Source organism: Parasteatoda tepidariorum, chromosome 7, assembly GCF_982258835.1.
Source record: "Parasteatoda tepidariorum strain Cologne lab strain chromosome 7, Ptep-v5.0, whole genome shotgun sequence".
Taxonomy (NCBI): domain Eukaryota; kingdom Metazoa; phylum Arthropoda; class Arachnida; order Araneae; family Theridiidae; genus Parasteatoda; species Parasteatoda tepidariorum.
This window is the reverse complement of record NC_141761.1, coordinates 106106834-106131734: the sequence shown is the minus strand read 5'-3', so window position 1 is coordinate 106131734 and position 24901 is coordinate 106106834. Positions and strand designations below refer to the sequence as shown.

Here is a 24901-nt window from a genome sequence, read left to right as displayed (position 1 = left end):
CGTTGCGTGATGTGAAAAAAAAACTCATAATTTTTCCCAATATTTTTCGATAAATCTATTTTTTGATAATACAAAAAAAAAGAAGAGAGAAATATACTTTTATTTTGAAAAGTATCAACTTGGTATTCTTTAGTTTTAAATGAATTTTAATATTTAAAAAAATTTCATTTTATGGAAATATATTACCAAGTTGACAGATTAAAAGAATTGTGTCTGAAACACGAAATATTTACATTAAAACTATCATAATTGTCTTTTAGATGTCTAAATAGTTCGGCGCGCAGCTCTTCATTCAAAAAAGTTGTGCATTCTACGTAAATGAATTACAATAAAAATATTTTTTCCCTATAAGATATTTTTATATCACTTGACAGACAAGTAAAATTTACCCTTAAATAAAGTGTGAATATAATTGTTATAATATAGTGAGATGTTCCTCGTATTAAGATAAATATCATTTTAATGTGCTAAGTGCGTACAATGTTTAAATTTAGTACTCAATTTAATACTTTTTCTAAATTTCGCCTCATTATTAATTCCTTAATAATTAATTTTTAAATCATTTAAATTAAAATCTATTAAGTCTTGTCTCATATAATAATTTTTAAAAAAAATTATGTTAAGTTTGAGAAAGGGCGCATTTATATATCTTGCAGGGGGCTCACCATAGTGTGTTTGTACCGCTGTCCCTCAATCATCATATCTCAATGACGTTTTCGAACGTTATTTGAATTGCGCCTTTAGATAATTGTTAACTGATATAGGATTCTTTGTCTTCTGGTGAGCTTTATGTGATGCTTTATGTTAGTGTACAAGTAATTAATATTGTTATAAAGTAAATGCAATTATTACTTTCAATTCTTTCCTCAGGTAAAACACGTTATAGAAACAGAAATATATAAATTTCATTTTAAAAATCAGTAAATAAATAAATTTATTAATAATCAAATGCATTTCTCCTAAATGTAAAGAAACTTTAGAAATGGAATTTTATTTCGAATGTTTGAAAATTTAAAAAAAAAAGAGAAGTGAAATAGAATTATGGAGAAGGCCTAGAAATCTTAGGAGTGAAATTAAGTTTTAAATGTTGCTTTAATTCTAAAAATTAACATTTTAGATAAAAAGAAAAGCTTTTAAAAACTGCTGTTTTGTCTAGATATTAAAAAAAAAAAAGTTATATCGGAATAGAAATGAAAAACTAGAAAATAGAAATGGAAAATTTGTAAAAAGAATCATGTTTTCTTTTTATTTCCTAAAGCACTTTTCCTTACCTCGTAATCTAGTAACCCATTTGTTTTAAGAAAATATTCTTGGAAGATTGCCAATTATTATGTATCTCTAAACCAACCTTGTCCTTAGACAAACACTGACGCTTAAGAAGGTCAAGGTGAAGAGCAGCGAAAACAAAGGGATGTGACACAATATATATTTATCATTTCATTAAATCGCTTCTTCCATTTATCATGAAGCTTGAAATATTTTATCTTATCTGAACTGCTTCGTGTACCTGTGCTTTTTTTCATAGATGAAGGTTGACATGTTCGATATCTACTCTTCCCACAGTTTCTTTCAAGTGTGTCTTTTCTTTTTAATCTCGATATTTCTAATACAATATTATTACAAAACGCGAAATTCAAATACGTGTTTTTAAACTGTTTACTGTTTTTAAACTTTGTTTCCAATATTTTGTAGCTTTAAAAAGTTTTTTAAGGTTTAATATTCATAAAATCTCTTATAAATCACTAAATATGAAATGTTCATAAGTTAAAAATATACTGAACTCGATCCCAACTGAATGTTGTATCATATTTTGAGCTATAATGCGTTCTGTTTTATTTTAAATCATTTTAAACCCCATAAAATTTCTTTAATTGAAATATTTAATTTGCTCAATAAAATATATATCTATTTTTTATTTTTTTACTTTCATTCAAGAACATTATAGTTAATTTATTTTAAAATACACTTTTGTGTCACGTGATGTGGAAAAAAAACTCATAATTTTTCCCAATATTTTTCGATAAATCTATTATTTGATAATACAAAAAAAAAGAAGAGAGAAATATACTTTTATTTTGAAAAGTATCAACTTGGTATTCTTTAGTTTTAAATGAATTTTAATATTTAAAAAAATTTCATTTTATGGAAATATATTACCAAGTTGACAGATTAAAAGAATTGTGTCTGAAACACGAAATATTTACATTAAAACTATCATAATTGTCTTTCAGATGTCTAAATAGTTCGGCGCGCAGCTCTTCATTCAAAAAAGTTGTGCATTCTACGTAAATGAATTACAATAAAAATATTTTTTCCCTATAAGATATTTTTATATCACTTGACAGACAAGTAAAATTTACCCTTAAATAAAGTGTGAATATAATTGTTATAATATAGTGAGATGTTCCTCGTATTAAGATAAATATCATTTTAATGTGCTAAGTGCGTACAATGTTTAAATTTAGTACTCAATTTAATACTTTTTCTAAATTTCGCCTCATTATTAATTCCTTAATAATTAATTTTTAAATCATTTAAATTAAAATCTATTAAGTCTTGTCTCATATAATAATTTTTAAAAAAAATTATGTTAAGTTTGAGAAAGGGCGCATTTATATATCTTGCAGGGGGCTCACCATAGTGTGTTTGTACCGCTGTCCCTCAATCATCATATCTCAATGACGTTTTCGAACGTTATTTGAATTGCGCCTTTAGATAATTGTTAACTGATATAGGATTCTTTGTCTTCTGGTGAGCTTTATGTGATGCTTTATGTTAGTGTACAAGTAATTAATATTGTTATAAAGTAAATGCAATTATTACTTTCAATTCTTTCCTCAGGTAAAACACGTTATAGAAACAGAAATATATAAATTTCATTTTAAAAATCAGTAAATAAATAAATTTATTAATAATCAAATACATTTCTCCTAAATGTAAAGAAACTTTAGAAATGGAATTTTATTTCGAATGTTTGAAAATTTAAAAAAAAAAGAGAAGTGAAATAGAATTATGGAGAAGGCCTAGAAATCTTAGGAGTGAAATTAAGTTTTAAATGTTGCTTTAATTCTAAAAATTAACATTTTAGATAAAAAGAAAAGCTTTTAAAAACTGCTGTTTTGTCTAGATATTAAAAAAAAAAGTTATATCGGAATAGAAATGAAAAACTAGAAAATAGAAATGGAAAATTTGTAAAAAGAATCATGTTTTCTTTTTATTTCCTAAAGCACTTTTCCTTACCTCGTAATCTAGTAACCCATTTGTTTTAAGAAAATATTCTTGGAAGATTGCCAATTATTATGTATCTCTAAACCAACCTTGTCCTTAGACAAACACTGACGCTTAAGAAGGTCAAGGTGAAGAGCAGCGAAAACAAAGGGATGTGACACAATATATATTTATCATTTCATTAAATCGCTTCTTCCATTTATCATGAAGCTTGAAATATTTTATCTTATCTGAACTGCTTCGTGTACCTGTGCTTTTTTGTATGGACATAATCATGAATAGAAAATGTCGAGTATATTTGCATTTTCTATTTCTTTTTTTTTTTTTTTTTATCAAAACAAAAAAATATTTCTGTCATACATTTTTTTACTACCTTAAAATCCAGATATTTTATTCTCTGAAATAATTTATTTATTCTTCAATATTGTTACAAAATTTCAAATCTTCCATATATTTTTTTTATTATCATTTCACGGTAAAATGTATAGTACAGTGAAACCTAAAAAAAAGGCCACCTATATTTGCGACCACTTTAGAGAGGCACGGAATTTTTTTCATCGATTTTGAGTTGGTGAAAACCATTAAAACCTCTACCGGGCAAACATCTACGCCAAATGCGGAAAAGGTCAAATAAGAAAACACGAAATAATATCAAAACAAGTAAGTAGATTGCAATTATCTCTTTTTGACAATACCACCTCTTGTTACCGTCAGAGTGGACTAAAGATGATGCTATCAATGATTTACTTTTAGAGTTGAAAGTTAAATTAGAAAAAAAAAGTAGTGCGTGGAGTCCCTGCGCGCGGAAGAAGTTAAACTTCGCAACCTGCGACGATAATTGTAGAAGAATCAGCAGTCGTAGAAGGATCACTAGTTCTATTTAACGACTCTTTTTCCTGCTCCGCAAGCTTCCGTGCTCTGTAATAACGGTAATATTGTGCATTTTTCCCTCGTGGACCTCTTGAACAAGTGGAAGTTCTTGTGGTTGCCTCATCGTCTCGTCCTGGAAAATGTATTAGCATTAATAATGTATGTGAATGCGTCATAATGTAATTTCAAAAGAGAAAAACTAACAATCAATTGATATTCACAAGAGACGTACCTTGACATAACCTTAAATCCGTCGCATTGTCCGTGGGATTGTTTTCACTCATTTTTTACAATTGTTATCCACTAAATTTGAAAATAAAAATACAACCCTATTAAATTGTATGTGTATCAAAACAAACTAAAGAAATATTTATGGAAAAACAATACTTTTATGACTTTTATGCTAGTGAGAACCAAAACAATATGAGGAAAAACTGGATCCTACCACGTGATTTCCCGGCCAATAAAAATGTAGCGTTAAACGTTTAACGCAACCTTGTTGGAAGTCGCATAAGAAGTATAACTTCAAAAAAAGTTATTTTAGAAAAAATAAGCTTCTCAAACAAACAAATCTCTATTAAAGCTAACTATTTTTTGTGATATAAAATTAAACGAAAAACATAATTGTTTATTTATTTAGAATAGCTTTATCATTCATAATTGGTAAATTTGTTGTTACACATAATAATATCAGTTGAGATCATTTTTATCGATGTTAAATTTTATTCGCAGATCCGCCTTTTCATAACCCCAACAAAAGTGACATTTCCGCACCAAGAAAATGACACTGACTAAAAATAAAATCGTTTGCGAAAAATTATGTACCTTCCTTCGATTTTTAAGTCCATCGACCGAGGTAACCTCTAAGAACGACCAACCTTCAATTTACTGTGGAGCGGAGAGTGGTCGCTCCCTAGAGGTTTCACTATTTTTATTTCTTTAAAAAAAAGTCTTATTAATATCGATAATTTTTCGAAATTCTTCATTTAAATTTATTTTCGCTTTTTCGAATAGAGCCCTACTCAGACTGTACAATGCGTTGATACTATCACGTATAGATTACGCTTGTGCAGTCTATGGCACTGCTACTGCTTCCACATTAAGGCGTTTGGATACAGTGCATCATACGGCTTTACGTATATGTAGTGGCGCATTCCGCACCTCACCAGTAGAGAGTTTATATGTCATTTGTCACCAATCATCTCTCGATTTACGTCGCAAGCAATTGTCCGTAACCTATTACTATCGTGTGAAATCCTGCAAATCTCTCCCTCTAAAACACGATGTCTTTCCATCAAGCTTAGGACGATTGTATGACGCTAAACCTTCATATGTCCGTCCATTTCATGCTCGTGTGCGCTCTCTCATTCGAACTTTTGACATGTGTGACGTGCCAACACAATCAATAGATCACCTTCTCATACCACCATGGATCATCGCACCACATCAGTTTTATTCCCTTTTTAAGTTGTACTGTAAATCTAATGTAGCATCCATCATTTATCAACAAATATTCAATTCTCATCGTCACCAATATTTTGAATATGTGCCTGTACATACTGACGGATCAAAATCGGCGGGATACGTAGGCTGTGGTGTCATCATCGCTGATGATACTTATAGCTACAAGATCCCAGATATTTGTTCCGTCTACACTGCGGAAGCTGTTGCCATTCTTTTGGCATTGCGGCTGATTTCTTCACGCTCCGAACGAAAGTATTTTATATACTCTGATAGCAAGAGCGTTTTGAACCAGCTAGAAAATTTTCGCAGCGATACTCACCCAATCTTATACTTCATTAATCATATATTGATCGCTCTTCGCAAAAAGGGATTTGATATTTCATTTTGCTGGATACCGAGTCACGTCGGTATCCCAGGGAATGAGTTGGCTGATTCTGCAGCACGATCTGCAACTACTGAATTAACCATATCTGTACCATTCTCAGACATTAAACTACATGTTCGACAGCTCATCTCGTCCCTTTGGCAACAGCATTGGGACCTTCAAACTCAAAATAAACTTCATAACATCAAACCATATATAGACCCCTTAACTGTATTACGATTACTTAATGCAGATGTAAAGCTTAATCGTCTCAGAATCGGCCACACTCGACTCACGCATCTTCATCTGTTGTTTGGAAAATCTCCTCCCAAATGCGACTCTTGCAATACTTTACTTACGGTTCATCACATTTTAACCATTTGTCCTTGTTTTAACCAACATCGTCTTACCTTTTTTAATAGCACGATTTTATGTATGAAGGATTTGTTAGATGATATTCATCATCCCAACATTTTCGCATTTCTGCGAGCTATTGGTATTATATATTGTATATAACTGTTTTATCTGATTTTATTCACTCTTATTTCCTACCCATGAACCATTTTACCTTTTCTGTGTATTTTATAGAATTATGCTTTTTAATGATTTTTATGAACTTTTAAAAATACGTGTCTTGAGATAAACAATTTTATTACTTTCATTTATTTTATGACAATGAAACTATTGTGTGCAATTTACCATTAGATCCAACTCAACAAATTGTTTGGCGCAGCATATCCTCCTTTGGATCTTGTGCCATAAAACTTCTACATTCAATCCAATCCTTTTCGAATAGAATAGACTTTTAGGAATAATTTTATGTTTTGTGAGATTAAATTTTTCCCCCACTTCAAATCACACTGTTTACAGCATTTTTGTGTATTTTGCCCTATATTCAGCAATAAAAAAAGCGGTATTTATATATGCTCATATATAATTCGATTTATACAATATCTATATTATTCATCAGAAAGAAATATACGTAATTGTAAATTATTTATAAAATATTTACCTGCTGAGAATAGCATTGTAGATCGGGAGTGAGCTTAACAGACTTGCGATATAACTCAGAAAATGATGGTGAAAATCCACGTTAGGATACAACGATTGGAAAATGTATTGTCGTTATAGTCAATTAGTAAAATATTTATGCAAAAAATGAAATTCACTTAAAAAATGTAAAAGTGAGAGGGAATAACAATTTTAATATATTTAAAAATGTTTCCTATAATTTTATCTTGAACATATGTACTTGCAATCAAAATTTTTTTAACATACAATCTTCACCTATAATTTACAATTTTCGGCCTAAATATTTCATCTATATGTTTTATATCTAATTTATATCGTTAGCAGTTTATCTCTATCTGTATCGAAAATTTCTGTCTCTAACTTGTACTCTACATTTCTGTATGCAATCTACATATAACATCCTAACATGCAATCTACATTTTCTGTCCTAGCATGAAATTCTTTGAATTTATGAGACCACTTGTAAGTTTTCCGGTATTTGTAAAACAGCACTGATACCTTTAAAAAAAGTTTAAGGATTTTTGTTAAATATTTCGTTAAAACATACTTACATTATCAGGGCCCGCACTAAGGATTTCAAATTATTAGCCTGTAAATTAGCCAAACTTCAAAAGTATTCGCCAATTTCCAAATGTTTTCGCCAAATGCAAATCTTAAAAAAATTTTATGATTAATTTTATCTCATGGAAAACTATTTTACGGTAGTTAGTTTCAGGCTCATGCTATTTGGACCCAATTCTAATTGGTTATGCGGCTTATCTATCGAAAATTACTGTAATTGAATAAAAAATGCTGATTTGTTTAGAAAAAATTATTTTGGCTTTTGAGGATCGAGTTAAATATATATATTTTTCTTTCCACTGGCAGTGGTAAAAAATCATTCCCCAAAACTTTCGCCAAAACACAATTTTATCGCATTTTAGGAGGTGGCAAATGCTTATCGCGGGCTATGCATTATTATGGAAAGAATATATATATATATATATATATATATATATATATATATATATGGGGACGGCATGAGTGGTCGTCTTAAATAAAAGACACGTTCTTAAACAAAAACATATATATTGAAGATTAAATTTACATAAGGACGGACGATTAACAATTAACGATTAAATAGCAAAAAATAATAAATGAGAGTTCGTCTAAAAGTTTTGTATTATCATAACTCCTCTTTGGAGTGCATCATCATCACGTCTTTTTCCGGTTCGTTGTCCATCGCGCTCTCTCGTCTCAGGTATATTCCCATTGCTTCCTAGTCATGGGCACAGAGATCAGCTTGCGGCTTACATAGACTTGCGGGACTTCCAGCTTACGGATCTGAGGATTGAGATTAGGTTACAGCTTTGTGTACAGGAGCTGGCACCATAGATTCGGCACTCCTGCGTTTCGCTTAGTCCTCCAGCGACTCTATAAAGAAAAAAAAGAAAAAGCAGAGCAGACTGAAAAATATAATTGATATCTGAAAATTAAATGTTTTAGGTTAATAACGTTAGGTAAGAGTGTATCAGTTCAGGCACGTTCACTCTTCCATCTTTGCACTTCTTTCGTCTCTTCTTCAACGGCTTCGTCTTCTTTTCTTTTCAACGTCTTTCGTCTTGAACTTCTTCTACGTCTTTAAATTTTTTCATCTTCTTTCACGTTTTTCGTCTTTAAATTCTTTCTTCTTCGTTCAAGTCTTTCGTCTTTAAATTCTTTCGTCTTCTTTCACATCTTTCGTCTTTAAATTCTTTCTTCTTCAAAAATTACAGTCTTTATTCTTTTTGTCTTCGCAGGCACTAAAATTCTTCTTGGCAACTGTTCCATGGTTTAAGATACTCCGCACACGTTGTCGAGCAGTTTGAACCTTCGTGATTCCCTTCTTTTACTACATCATAGGTATTTCCTCCTTTTACTCTTGTTATTTTGTAGGGGCCAAGGTACTTAGGTTTTAGCTTCAAATGAGGTCCAAATTGGGTTCTTTTGATGGCGACCAAATTTCCAATTTCGTACGATTTTGGCTCCTTCCTTCTTAAATTATAGGTCTTTTTATTTTCTTGTTGAATTTTAAAAATTTGTTGCTTTGCGTTTTTTTTTAGTTCCTCTCTTTGGGCATCAAAATGAGACTGAAATTCACTTTCGATCATTTCCTTTAGTTTTCTCAGTTCATTAGTGTTCATTTTTGTCCCAAAAAGCAATTCAAATGGAGTAGTGTCTATGCTTCTTTGATAGGTTGAATTTATCGCTTGTTGAACTTTATTTGTATGCTTGTACCATTCAGCTGGATTTTCTAGGGATAATTTTGAAAGAATCGATATGATGGTTTGATTAATACGCTCTACTTGTCCGTTAGCTCTTGGTAAACCTGTTGTTATTAAATTATGTTTAATATTTTCTTTCGAGCAATAATCAGCAAATTCACTGGAGGTAAATGTTGTACCCCTATCTGAAATTATCTGGGAAGGACTTCCAAATACGGTTTTTTGGATTTCTAATTTAGCTAAAGTTTCAGCTGACGTAGTAGTCTTCGTGGGATAAATCCATACATACTTGGTAAAAGCATCTATTATCGCTAACCCATATTTCTATTCTTCTATTAATCTTTTCATGTTAGTTCTTTGCTATAAAACAAATTCTAATTAATTATTCAAATCGAAACACTTTCTCATACTTTTAAAACGCCACACCCTGTTCTTAAAACTATTTTTGGCTCAAGTATGCATAATCTGAAGCAAAGACTTTTTTCCCTTTTCTCTTTGTGGGGAATCGCTTGACCTTTTACATAAACCAATAGTAATTTCTAAGATTTCCCTCTTTTCCCTAAATAGAGACATTTTCGGATTTTTTGCAAGGTTTTCCCTACCAGAAAGACTGATCGTCGATGATGTGAACTTCACTTTTCGCTCGTCATCCATTTGAGAATGATCGAATAAAATAATATAGCTTTCATTAAAATCCTGTGTCTGTTTTCCTACTCGGTCCGACTGCATCATTTTACCAGCCGGCAGGAGTATAATACCTGATGAAACGAGCGTAGGATAATTATAAATGCTAAAATGCTTCTTCAAATTAACTGAAAGAACATACTGCTACTATGTTGAAAGATTGAGCCCATTATCGAATGGATCGAAATTGGACTTAACAGCGCAATGTCTAAAATCATCGACTGATTTTAAACTCATTCTTTTCTTCACGGCTACTTCAAACTAGAAGAGAAAGCTGAGCAGTTTATTTCCAATGCTGCGAAAAAAAATTTATTTGGATGAACTTTTACCCTGGGCTGGCGACATTTTCACATTCTACTCAGAAATCGAAAGAATAATCTGCCAGAATTTCTCCATCACTTTCGGCGTTAGTTAACTGTCGTGTTTACTTTTGGATTGGAGAGAAAGCACTAAGAAGAAAAGAAAGAAGGATGTTTCGTTTTCTCAGCCTTTTCGAAAAACTACCAAGTAACAAAAGAGCTGTTATGGTGCAAAAATGTGATCTCAAGTGGTGGCTATGATTCTGTGCGCGTGATTTATCAAATATTTGAAATGAAGATTTCTTTTTAGTAACTTTGACTTAATTTTTATGTAATGATCGGATCTTCACGTACTCAATCTTAATGTTTTGAGAGGGCGACCTCAAATATGCTAATTAATGAGTGCAGACGATATTTTAAGTAATGAAATCAGACGCAGAAACGAACTTTCTCTGAATATACGTACCTTTTTTTCGACGGATTCGGATTAATGACCTCCAAAATATACGGGTTAGCCGCGATCTGGGAAAAATGGTCCCAATAGTTTGGTCTGGAGAGCGATCCAAAGTTTGAACCCCTTAATGCTAATTTTTACTTTTTGCGTATTTCGCCAGATCCCGAGAAAATATTAAGCAAATTGAAAAGATTTTGCACACAACTTTAAAATTCGTTTAGCCACATAATTCAATGCAAAAAAAAATTTTAGTGAGTATTTATTATTTTTTATTATTTTATTTATAAAATTAAAAGTAAATCTCGTGAATTGTAAGGTATACAGTTTTTTTCATAATTATAAAAAATGTAATTTCACATGGAAAAATACAAAATTTGAGCAAAATCAGTTAAATAATGCCTGAGAAATTAAGTTTTAAAGAAGTCATATATTTAAAATTCGATTTCGCAAGAACTATTCAACCGATTTCTCTCAAATTTTGCTATTTAAATTTGCATGCTTTAAAGTGAAGTAAAAATGTATATATCTTACAATTCAAAATTTTTCGACTGTATTTTAATAAAATAATAATAAGAAAAAAAGAATATTTACTAAAGCGTATTTTTTGCAAGGAATTACCTTTGGATGAACGAATTTTATAATCGCGTGCTAAAATTTTTCAATTCGCTTAAAACGTTTTCGAGATGTAACGAAATACGCAAAAAGTAAAGTTAACGGCAAAGGGGTCCAACTTTTGAAGCGCTGTTCTGACCAAACAATTGGGACCATATTTCTCAGATCGCGGTTACCCTCAATATTTTCGGGGTCAGAAATCCGAATCCGTCCTAAAAAAAGCTCTGTTTATTCAGAGAAGGTACGATTTTGTATCTAATTTCGTAACTTAAAATATCGTCTGCACTTATTAATTAGCATATTTGACGACACTCCCTCAAATATTAAGATTGAGTCCTGAAACCTGAAAAACCGATCATTAATAGATCTTGGATCAAACGTTATTCAGGGTAGTCCGTTTTTTTTCTCCCGCACTGTACATTTTTTCAACATTCTAGATCTTTATAAGTATCCGAAGCTAAAACTTTTCTGAGGAGGAAAAAAATTGTCGATTATACCCCAGCTTAAGCGTTTTTTTAGTCTAAATTTTTAAAATTAACGTACCTACGCTATTTATGAGATGCAAAACTCTATTTCTGAGCATGCGCAGTATACCAAAAGAGCAGGAAATAAGGTTTACGTAACGTAAACGTAGTGCGAAAGCTCTCTATTATTTGCTTTTATTGTCAAATAAAAGTAAAGTAGGAGGAAGACCTGTGATGTTTTCAAGGACGTTTTAATCTCTATTTGAGAGTTTTTAGAATTTTTAATTTCTAATTATACTATAAAAATCTAATGCCACCACCATACATTGCCAATGAGAAGACATCTCGTGATTTACAATAAATGAAATTCTTGCAGGAAGGACGGTCGAGTTTTTCCACTTGAATGACCAGTTCCTTTGGTTGTTATTCCCACTGGCAAAATCCCGTCAGCACGGTAGTGGCAGCTGCAAATTATAACAGCATTTGCAGATTATTTTTCATCTCAGATAATTAAAAATGGAGAAAAAATAGTGAGATTTCTCTAAATTTGTCTCTAAATTTGTTTCGAATCCAATTTATAAAAATGAAGTGAGAGGTCACCTGAAAGAACAAAAAGTGAAAATTATTTTTTGTTGTTGTTGTTGTTAGGCGCAAGGAAATTCAACTATTTTTTTACATTTTAATTTTTAATTCTTTTTTTGTTTTATGTAATTTTTTGTGAACGTCCATTACGTTCAGTGTTTAAAAAATAAATAAAAAAATACTAAAAAAATATCTATAAAAAAAAGTTATTGGACTTTTCTCTTACCAAAAAGGCCCCTTTTCCGTTATTTAATTACAGACTTATACTTTATGAAGATTTATTCTCCTTTCTATATAGTATCGTTGTTTATTCATATTAAGTTTAGGCAGCATAAGGTTTTTAGTATAATTTTTAAATAACGTTGCAAATTTTGCGACATACCTGTGTTAAGTTGAATTTTTACTGTAATAATCTCTTGGGGCATTCTACATTATATTTATAAAGATAGTACTTCAAAAATTTTACAGCCAGGGTTGTCAAAGATTAATTAATAAAAGTTATGAAAGGTATTGTTTCCATGCAAAATATGTATTTCTATTCTAAAAGTATTTACTTTTGATGTTGAGTGTTACTCCAAATTCAATGTTTAATATTTAAGGTTAACATACTAACCGTTATGAAATCACGAAGCAGTAAGTTATCTATAACAGCGAGAGTTTCCCCTCCAAAGTTGGAGGACCCTATCCTGCGAAAAAAATCTTCCTTGTTGCAAAGTCTAAAGAAATAAATAACAGAAATCGTCTGGAAAACGATAAAAGGATCTGAGATTTGCATTGTGGAATATACTCTCTATCAGAGTTCAAATCTACAAATATATGCTAATTAGTACTAATTATCTCTCAAATCAAAATCTGAACATGAAGAGAGAAGCAAACGTGAACTGGGATCGTCATTTAGTGGTCGGCAAATTAAGGGGAAATATTTCTCTGGTAACAAAGGCGAAAAAGGTCTATTTTGTAAGGTTTAACTGTGAGAAATTAAGCGATCCTATGATCCACTACGAATTTCATACTGCGAGCTTTTGTGAGAAAGAGAATATAATGAGGGAAAATGACAACTTACAAAAGATTCTATAATATCAAATAGGTTGTCAGACAGAGAAAAAAGATAAGATACCGATTGGTTGGAGGAAATGTGTGGAAAAGTCTATGAAAATAAAAACAGAGATTATAAAAATATGTTTTACAAATAATCAACAGCACTACCCGTGAAAGCTCAGCTTTCTACCGGGTCATCAATGTCATGGGTGCCGGGTATCCTTTCTACCCGATAGGACTTTAAACCTAGGATCACTGTAGGTATAAAAATGGAACCATTGTTAATGAAAAAGTATCATGAATAAATAGTTAGAGCATTTTGACAATCTACTCAACTCTGATGCGTCAACTTACTTGGACTTTATGATTGATAAGTACTGAAGACATAACAAGTTAGCACTCCAACTCTAGAAGAAGTTCAATACGCCATTAATAAACTGAAATGTAACAATATGGCAGGACCAGATACTATTCCCGCTGAACTCCTGAAATAGGGTGGAAAAGCTTTTTCGAACAACATCCGGCAAATCTATCTATTGCGAGAAAGAAATCCTGCCTTCTGAATGGAAATTAAGTATTTTATGTCCGATACAAAAAAAAGAAGGATGATTCACTGAATTGCTAAAAATATAGAGGAATAAGTTTGTGTCACTTATGAAATTTTCTCAAATATCCTATTTAATCACTTGTCTCCGATTTCAGACTGCGTTATTGGTGATTATCATTTCGCAAAGAGAGGCCCACAGTTGATAAAGTCTTTACCTTGAGAAACGCTTCCGAAAAATGCAGAGAATTTTTGATAGAAATCTGTTTGTGAGCTTTAGAAAAAGCCTATGATAGCTTAATTAGAGCTGAGCTTCTAAAGACCTAATCAGATTTCAATGTTCCATCAAAATTAATCAAACTGAAAGCATATCGATGGTGCAAATTTACGGGAAATTATCCACGTTTTTTGAGATTTATAATGTAGCGAGACAGGGGGATTCTTTTTAATATAGTTCTGCAGAAGGTAATCAGAGATGCCGAAAGTAATACCGGAGACACCCTATTTATTAAGTCAGTATACATTCTTGCATACGCCGACGATGTATCGATTATTGCAAGATCCATGATTGCATTGGGTGAAACCTTTTTGACACTGGAGAAATCAGCAAGAAAAATAAATTTAAGGGTTAATAGGGAGAAAAAATATGTGTATTGTGGTAAAAAGGAACAATCCTTAAAGTGTTTGAAGTGGATTATTTTAAATTTAAATCTGTAAAAAATTTATATATTTAGTACACAAACTATCAAAATGACACACAAGACCTGAAATCGGAAACGAAAGATAATTTCTTTAATTAAGAATTGGAGATCAATTTATGGGAGAAGAACATTATTAAAAAAAGCTTTTAAGGAAGGCCCTGGGCCCACTAAGGGCTGTCGTGCCAATGTTTTCAAAATGATACTTTGCTTTGTATAAAACTACCTAGAGTAAGCATACGCAAAATTAATGAATACAAAATTGTAAAAAACTTTTATGGAAATGAATTTTTCGCATTATTACTAAATAATCTCTTGGACGAAAAATATTTAACTAGAGTCAATATCAGCCAAAAAGTAAATAAACATTTAAAAAGCAAATTGTAGATGAGGCTGCAATACTGACAGAAAAAAAAACTTATTAAGAAAATAAATATTTAATTCAAAATGTTATTTTAATAAAGTATTTACTAAGAAAAAAGATTTATGTTCTTAAATACATCACGACGGAATATTAAAGAGAATAAATCATAACACAAAGGACTATTTGCCACTGGGGGGACACTTGAGTTTTTGTACCGTTAATTGAATTTTTTTTAAAATTTTATTGGGCTGATATAATATTCTGTTATTTATACTTCAATTCATTGTGCCCTTTATTTAGAAAATTCGTTTAATTTAATTGTAGTTGTTTTTAAATCAAGTCCATACAATTAAGTTTCATGGTCAAATAGAAAAGGTATTTTTGCAATGCATTAATTCGTTAAATTTAATTTAATTAGAGATTCATTAGATTAGAGAATTCATTAAATTTTCTTCATTTGAGGAGATATCTCAGAAATATCTATTTTTAGTGGAGAGATGTAAGAATTACACTTAACTACTCGATATAAGAATTACTCGTAACTGCACAATGTAAGAATTACTCTAAACTGTAATTTTTTTCTTCTTTAACGGTAGGCACTGAACACTCGTTCATTTGCCTTAGAAGATGCCGGAAACGTTAACTGGTGGGCACCTGTGAACCTTAGTCACGGAGGCGAGCAATATTACCCACGCCACTCTGCCACAGATACTCGTTCATAGGGTGGGCCACTTTCACACTTTACGTAACAGAGGACAACACAGAAAGTAACAACCATGCCCTGAGCAGGCACGCTAAGAGCTCGGCATCCGGCTGGCAAACTACAAAATATAAGAATTAACCTTAACTATTCAATACTGGAATTACTCTTAACTATACGATAAATAGAATTAGTAGCTAAAAAATCGTTATCGCCCGTATCCCTTGAAGGATAGTTATCTCTCGTATGAAATAACCTAACGATCCATCGTATGAAGTAATTAACACCAAAACTGAACGTCATATTGTGTTGACGAAAACAACGTCAATACCATGACGTGACACAACGTCCCACAACAAATTACTGATGAGTACCAAATTCGACTCATATATATTTATGAAACAGTACAGGTGTTTAGGTATTGCATGAGGAGAACTTTTTAAAAAAAAAGTGTATTTGTTTCAATTTTCGAGAGTAAAAAACTATATAAATCTAGTTCTAGACACGGTTTTTATCTATCTCTTTGAAATTGAGGATTATCGTTTTATTCCAAGGGTTAGTCACTAATTCTACTATCTAGCTTGATGAAAAATCATTTTTACAACAATACGCTATATGACTTGATCTCTCATTTTGTATGAATAAATTATTAGTCCGTAATTATAATAACTATGTATTTTTAATTATGGATATTATATTTTCCTTTTTGTCCGTTATTACATGAACGAAAAGAAAAAAATATAATTATTTTATATGTACATAACAAATGTGCTGGTGTTTACTTAAATTAATATATATTCTGTCTTTAATTTATGTATTTGAATTATTTTAAACAATTATAAAACGTCCATTAGACTAATTTTTTCGATACCAAGACTATTCATTATCTGAATCTATCGAGAAGGTTTACAAATCAATGTTTTAGTGAAGATGGAATGAAAGGGAATCCTTTAAACGTTCATTGGATGATACTTCATCTGTCTTTCAATGACTTTAATCCTTCCCTTGCTGTTACTGACCACTATATTGATTGTTCCGATGATTTCGTCTACCTCACTTAAATATTAATTTGCAATTCTTTATGCTCACTTTTTTTACTTCTTTTTTAAAAGGACTAAAATACACGCTCTTTAAGGCACCACCGTATTTATTACAAAGACAAACAGTGTAATGTCACGGGCTTCTGATTTCCAGTTTAAAGCAGTAGCTATAATAATTTTTTTTGGAAGAAAATTGATCGAAGTTTCTTTCTGCTTTGAATATTGTTTGAAACAAGGTGGTGAAAAATTGGTAAATCAGTAAATAATCGAACAAACTGAATATCTTTGACAGGATTCTAAGCACAAATTCGTATACTTCACAAATAAGAAAGTGTATTTACTATGTATGTTGAAACTAATTGTAAAACTAAACTTCATCTTAAAAAACTAATAATCTTTTATAAAATGTTTCTTATATTTTTAAATAGAGTATGTTAAAAAAAACTTCATATATAAATAAAAAAAAATAAAGTTGAAAAATAATTTAATCTTTAATTGAAGAAAATTAAAATAATTAAGTTATAAAAATTTTAGAAAGATGACATTTAATGGATTGAAAAATATTAAAATTTTAGCTCCAAAAATTACAAAGCACAGAGCTTTGCATCGCATATAAATTCTATTTGTGACAAAGAATAAAAAATGCATTCAGAATTTTTATCTTTTCCTTAAAATGAAGCTAAAAGAGACAACAAATAGTTAAATTAGATAACAGTAAAATACTTACTAAAGTTGAAAAAATAATATTTTACTGTTATTAAAATTGTTTTTCATTTCGAAGATTTTTAATATAATAACGCGAATAATCAAATTTTCCATAAATAAATATACCCAATCTAGCGAGAAAAAATTCTTTTTTCACTTAGTTGCAACCATTCTTAACAAATATTCTAACATAAAGAAGGAGGAATGGGACATCAAAGGATTGAGATGAAGATAAGTAGAAAAGAAGCAAAAACTATATTTACTTTTGAATAATGTAAATCTAATTTAAAAAAATTTTAAGCAAATATAAATATAACTACAAATAAGGCACTGAATTTTATATATGTGGAGTATTGTTGATTTAATCAATCCCTCTCAAAACAATTGATTTATTTGATTTAAATCAGTTGTTTTTTTAATATAAGTAATTTTTTTTTAAAGAACGGTAATTTAAGGGAAAATGATGTCTGTAATATACAAATAGAAACACAGAAATAAAATGAATAGAAGAAAGAAATGTAAGAAAAAACAAAATACGGGGGGGGGGAATATTTCTGCAAAATAGCTGAAAAATAATTTATCATAAAAGAAATAAATGAAGTATACATGAAAAAAATGTTAGATAAACTGTAACTAAAAAGAAACTCATCTACAAGAGAAGAATTATAAAAAAAATGGTAATTAGACAAAAATATGCCTTTAGAGCAACTACAAAAAAGAGGAAAACTTACAGAACATGTTAAAATTTTAACAACATTTTTATTTTAGATGGTGGGCGGGTGGGATACAAAAAAAAAAATTACAAATTTTCAATTGATTCTAAACTGAGTGATAATGTGAAAGTTAATTCAGCTTCTTTGTGCTAAATGTGAATATTTTTCTGGACATTTGTGCTAAATGTGAATATTTTTCTGGACATTTGTGCTAAATGTGAATATTTTTTTTGTACATTATGAGAAAGCATTATCATATTTTATTAATTACTAGAGATCTTGCATAAACATATGAAATTCAGTATCATCTGCGCATTTTTCTTCTTTGATGTTAATAATTTGAGGTATTTTAAATTACCTATTAGAGAAAATTTACAATAAATAAATAGATAATTTTTTCATGTCTGAAAAAATTGAAATACAGACTTTCTTAAAAAAATGTCTCCATTTCAAGCGAACTTCAACATTTCCCTGGTGACATAAACTTTTACATAAACGGTTGCTGAATCATGTCATCCTCCCGCAGAGGAAGTCTCTATTACTGGCAGATGGAGAAAGTCTTGGTTTCAAATGTCATAGCGTTATAATTGACCATTAAATGAGAGAACATAATTGACCATTAAATGAGAGATAAAAAATTTACGGGAAAACAATTTCTTTTTATTAATTTTATTTTAATTTTAAAACAATTCGAACCATGAAATTAAAATTACAGTTTCGAATTTTTGATTGCCAATTTGTGAAGTTTGGATAATTTGGACAAATACTATATACAGTGGTGGCCAAAAGTGTGGACACTTTTTGAAAGTTTCATGTTTTTCAACTTTGTGTGCTTGTATAATATATTAGTTTTCACTTAAATATAAACGTTTATATGACAAATTGAAGGTAATTTAATGTAGAATTTAATAATAAATACAGTATTACAATATCTGTATTACAAAAAAAGTTATGCAAATATAAGTAAGATCTATCTTAGATTTGCATTTTTTTAAAGTGATACTTACACAATCAATACTTAGTAGGATAACCCTTATTTTTTAAGACAGCTTCACAGCGTCTTTTCATCGAGTGAACGAGTGTTTGGAGTTCATCTTTCGTAAACACATGGTGCCAAGAATCAATTATAGCTTCACTTAGTTGTCTTTTATTGGATGGACGTTTTTTTCGTACAAGAATTTTCAAACGTCGCCACAAATTTTCAATTGGATTGAGATCAGGGCTGTTTCCTGGCCATGGTAATATATCTATGCCTTTATTTTGAAAGCATGCTTTGCATACTTTTGCTGTGTGGCATGGAGCTGAATCCTGCTGAAAAATAAATGGTGCGCTGTTGGGGAAGAGATCTCTGATGGAAGGTATCAATTTTGGTTTCAGGACAGTTTCGATGTATTTTTTGGCACTCAGGATGCCAAATCAGACCGAAAAAAATGCACCAGTGCTACTACCGATAGAAAAATTAAATGGATATGCCTTCAAGATAGAAAAATGTCATCAGAAGCCATTAGATGTGAAATGAATGCAGCTGGTATTGCAGTAAGTTCAAGAACAATAAGAAGAAGGTTATCAGGATTTGGACTACAAGCTAGAATTCAAAGGAAAAAACCATATTTAAATCAAAAGCAACGCGAAAAACGAGTTAAGTTGGCAAAAGAACACATTAAATGGTCAACAAATCAATGGAAGCAAGTAATCTGGAGTGATGAGAGTAAAATATCGCTCTTTGGAAGAAATGGTAGAAAATACGTGAGACGTAGAGTAGGTGAAGCGCTTCATCCTGATTGCATTGAAGCAACTGCAAAAAATCCAACAATTGTCATGATTTGGGCATGTATGTCTGCAGATGGTGTGGGCCGAATTCAAGTGATTGATGGCATCCTAATGCCAAAAAATACATCGAAATTGCCCTGAAACCAAAATTGATACCTTCAATCAGGGATCTCTTCTCCAACAACTCACCATTTATTTTCCAGCAGGATTCAGCTCCATGCCACACAGCAAAAGTATGCAAAGCATAGTTTCAAAATAAAGGCATAGATATATTACCATGGCCAGGAAACAGCCCTGATCTCAATCCAATTGAAAATTTGTGGCGACGTTTGAAAATTCTTGTACGAAAAAAACGTTCATCCAATAAAAGACAACTTATTGAAGCTATAATTGATTCTTGGCACTATGTGATTACGAAAGATGAACTCCAAACACTCGTTCACTTGATGAAAAGACGCCGTGAAGCTGTCTTAAGAAATAAGGGTTATCCTACTAAGTATTGATTGTGTAACTATCACTTTAAAAAAATGCAAATCTAAGATAGATCTGACTATTTGTTGCATAACTTTTTTTGTGCTACAGATATTGTAATACTGTATTTATTATTAAATTCTACATTAAATTACCTTCAATTTGATATATAAACGTTTGTATTTAAGTGAAAATTAATATATTCTACAAGCACACAAAGTTGAAAAACATGAAACTTTCAAAAAGTGTCCACACTTTTGGCCACCACTGTATGTTGTATATATATATATAAAACCGGAAGTAAACTCCTGCGAACGAAACTAAAATTATTTTTGTTATGCTTTGAGCATTTTAAAATTTAATTTTAGATTCTTTTTTTTTTGTTAGAATGTTCTTACATTTTAGAATAATTAAGTAAGAATATTTAGAGTTTTTCAATAAAAATTCCATATCAAACAAAATATAATTCTATTTAATTGTCTTTTTGAGATTTTAGTTCAAAGTACAGGTAATCACATTACTGATCTAGAAAAAAAATACAATTACAATTTGTTGTAGAGCTGTTAGCGTGACATGAGAATGACGTGTTCTAAGCTCAAGTTTATCCTTATTTTGAAAAATACTTGATAAATTTTTAAACTTTACATTAAATTTGTAATTTTCAGAATTTACTGAAAAGATTAATGTGTATTTCATTCAGGAAAGGTTCATTTTAAACTTTTAAAACTTGCAAAGTCTGTAATGTAGCCTAATTTACAAATTATTAAAATCAGGGGGCTGATTTGGCGCTAATATAAAAATATGCTTATTGGGGCTTATATGAAAAGTGAGGGAACAATATAAGTGAGGACTGTTTGGTATTAACACGAAACTATGTTTTTAGGATTAATGTCAGGCACCATTTTAATATTTCATAATTTATTGGCAGAAAAATTGATAATTGTTTTAATTATAAGCACATGAACAGAATGAAAATAAGTATTTCAGTCTTTATAATTAGTTTGATTTAGCATGAGAAGAAAATGACTGCCGAAGTTGATTTTTTGTCTCAAACTTCGGCAATATTCTTCTAAAATCCAGTTACTTCATTTACTTGATTTATTATTTTGCAATAATTATTGTTTCGCTTAAAATTTTATTTTAAAATATTTTAATAATGTTTTTAATATAGTTAAAAAAGTGATAAATAATATTTTCGCACTATTATCTAACCCAAATTACGAGTTGATAAATTTGAAAGATAATTTATAATTTTTTATAACTACTCTGGCAAATTTATATAAAGTTCCAAAACGTGATATAAAAATAAAAAATCACTTATCTTGCAGTAATTTTAAGCATTATTTGAAAAAAGATTCTTATGTATTTTAAGCTTGAAACCACTTAATAATTGGCGTTTTATATTAGACAATGCGTTGAAAATAATTTTAATCAAGGTTTTTTTAATCAAGGTTTCAATGTTTATAAATATTTTTTATTCATAAAAGGTACACAAAACAAAAATACGGACTACAGTATTTTTTATTCAGTTCAGATTCAAGAGCTGAAAAGTAACAGTTAAAGTTTACATTATTTGTTTCCTATTACCCCTATTGATTCAATTAGAGATACTATTTTCTCAAATATTTTATTTATTAAGCAGTAAAAGTTTGATTAGGTTTGAGTTATTTTATATTAATAATATGGTTTTATAACCGTCGTTGAACAGCCGACCCAATTTTATGGGTTTACGACTACTAATCAGGGTTGGCAAGATTTTGCCGCAGGTGGAAAAAACCGTCCTGGCAAAAACAGGTTTTTGCCAGGCAAATTGGCAAAAAGTGGCAAAAACCTATATTTCCAAGATGAGAGGACAAAAACACATTTTTGATACAAAATTCCTAAAATTGAAATATATTTTATGAATATAAATAGTTACAAAAAAATTAACAAAATTATTTATCCATAATTAAATGATAATGTAATAATATATCATTTTAGTAGTTTAAAACATTATTGATTGGAAAATTTGTGATTATTCTCTTTTTCCAGTGAAATGAACTTATTTTAAAGTAATGTAACTATAATTTAAAGCATAAAATATCTTATCAACATGTGTAGTTAATTATTGTACAAATAATAATTTTTTATAATAAATAATAATATTATACAAATAATAATATTTATTTGTAAAAAAACATATTTTAGGATTCTAAAATGAAAGGAGATCAAAAACTTTCAATCTCTTAAAAATTATTACCCTTATATTAATTATTAATATGTTAAAAATAATTTTTTCATGTAATGTTTCAAAATTATTCTTCCTTATGATTGATTTAAATTTGTTTCAATTATTTTGTAATAATATTTAATCAACAATTTAGATAATTTGGTTTTTGCCGGTTTTTACCAGTTTTTGCCGGTTTTTACCAGGTTTTTGCCACTGTCCTGGCAAAAACCCCTTTTTGCCGGCAAAAACTCCAACCCTGCTACTAATGTTCAACACCGTATCTTTGTAATTTTAAACCTAATCCAGAAGACAAAGGAACTCCTGGATCGAGTATTGGGAGAAATTTGCCTTCGTGGAGGACTTTTTGAAGGAGCTAACCCGCATTTGCGTTACATGGAGATGAAGACTACGAGAACCTCCCACGGTTAGCCTGACTGCAAGGGGACTCTAACCCATGATCCGTCTACCACTGAGGATATTTCACGTCAGCACTGTGGTCGGTGCAAGCCGGATGTGGAATTCGTATCGACTGGGATTCGAACCCGGTTCGCCTCATTGGAAGGCGAACGCTCTATCCCCTGAGCCCTCGCGGCTCTAATAATATGGTTGAAAAAAGTCTGTTTTGAAGTTAAAATGATACTTCTATTGCGTAACACAAAAATTAGATTTCAGTCATTCAGCACTCAGAATATAAAAAAGAAACTGTCTTGACTTACTGTAATGACTTTTAATACTATTCGTTGTGAATATTAATAAGTTCTATATCTACTGCGTGGTCATTAAATATTAAGTTTGACCTTACATTCACTACGAATAAGATTCCGCGCAGATAGATATCAGCATTTTAATTTTTATGATCTCTCTTGGAGTTTTTTGGACGTTAAAATGTAGACTGTTTCTGTGATATTATGTTTTAAATTTTGTGTATTTTTTGTAATTAAAGACCGAAACTATTTTGATATTTTGGGAGACAATAATAATTTTGGTTTTTTGAAAGCTTTCAAAAATGATCTGATTTATTTTTATGTAAAGTTTGCATTGACTAATATTTAAGATAAACATTAAAATGTTGGTACTTTTCCAAATAACATCAGTTTCTGACCTGAGGGAATGAAAGATCCTTTTTTTCCGAAGGTTATATTCTACATCGAATTGTTTCTTAAATTGTTTCCAGATTAACACTTCAAATTTGAGAATTTTCATTAGACAACTGCAAAGTACAGCGAATAATATTTCCTTTATGTGAATCGTTCATCTTCCGATTTTTACTCTACTTGAATTATTTTTTTAAATAATTATATGTAAGAAAATAATTTAATTCACACTTATATAAATTAAATTTTAACGTTCGATAACAACAAAATACACTAAATAATAGTATTCCCTATATGTGAATCGTAGTGCTCATCATCTGACATTTACTCTACTTAATTTTTTTAAAATTTTATGTATAAAAATAATTTAATTCTTATATTAAAGTTTAACATTTTATGCATAAATGTTTTTTTTAAAAAAGAAGGAAAGTTTTGATAATAATGTAAAACAGTAAGTATATTATTTAGTTAAACTATCTGTAATATGCTGTACCTTTATCACTGTTTTACCATTTCAGACAGTGCAAAACTTGTTGTTAATAATAATAATAAAAAAATGTTTTTCACTAAAAGTTTAAAAGAGCTTTCTTTGTATTTTTAGGTTGCTTGAACGCAAACCGTTTCAAGTCTGCTGTTGTGAGTTACCTTGATATGCATCATTCATTGATTACCAACTTGGATATATTAGAAAAAGTATTTAAATTTTTTTTTATATTTTATTATTTCTATAAATTGTAAAAGGATTTTATTAAAAACCCATTCTGCGTATTACATGAGCGGAAAAAAAAATTTTTTTTTCACGAAAAAGGTGACTAAGTATTATGTTTAGTTATATTTGAACTACATATGTCTATCACAAGAACTTCTCTATCATTACCCTAGCAGCTAAATAACTTGGGAACTTATTGGGCCAATATTCATCAATATTGTCTCAACAAAGTTTTAAAGGGCCATTATTTTACCAATATAGAAATGTCCGATTCACCAGTATTTTATAGCCCCTATGCAGCCGATGTTTATCCTATATAAAGTTATCCTATATAAAGTTTTAAAAATTAAATATCTAAGAGAAATAAACACACAAATAGAAATGGAACCGAAATTATTACCTGATTCTGGTTTCATTTTTGTAATTTCCGGTAAGTTTGACAGCTGTCATCTGTTACTAAAATAGCTATAACTAAAGTTCTACTTGACGTGCATTCAAAAAAAAAAAAAAAAAAAAAAAAAAAAAAAAACAGTTTTGAAAACTAGAAAAA

The 24901-nt window shown here is 30.1% G+C and overlaps 1 protein-coding gene across 1 annotated transcript in view; it reads left to right on the top strand.

Annotated features, from left to right (window-relative positions):
* The window catches only part of LOC107450263 (uncharacterized), a 152718-nt gene that overhangs the window by 104361 nt on the left and 23456 nt on the right, over positions 1 to 24901 (top strand). Inside the window, 1 exon segment of the mRNA XM_043040829.3 lies at positions 24244 to 24335. Within this exon segment, the coding sequence (XP_042896763.2) occupies positions 24244 to 24335 (92 nt within the window).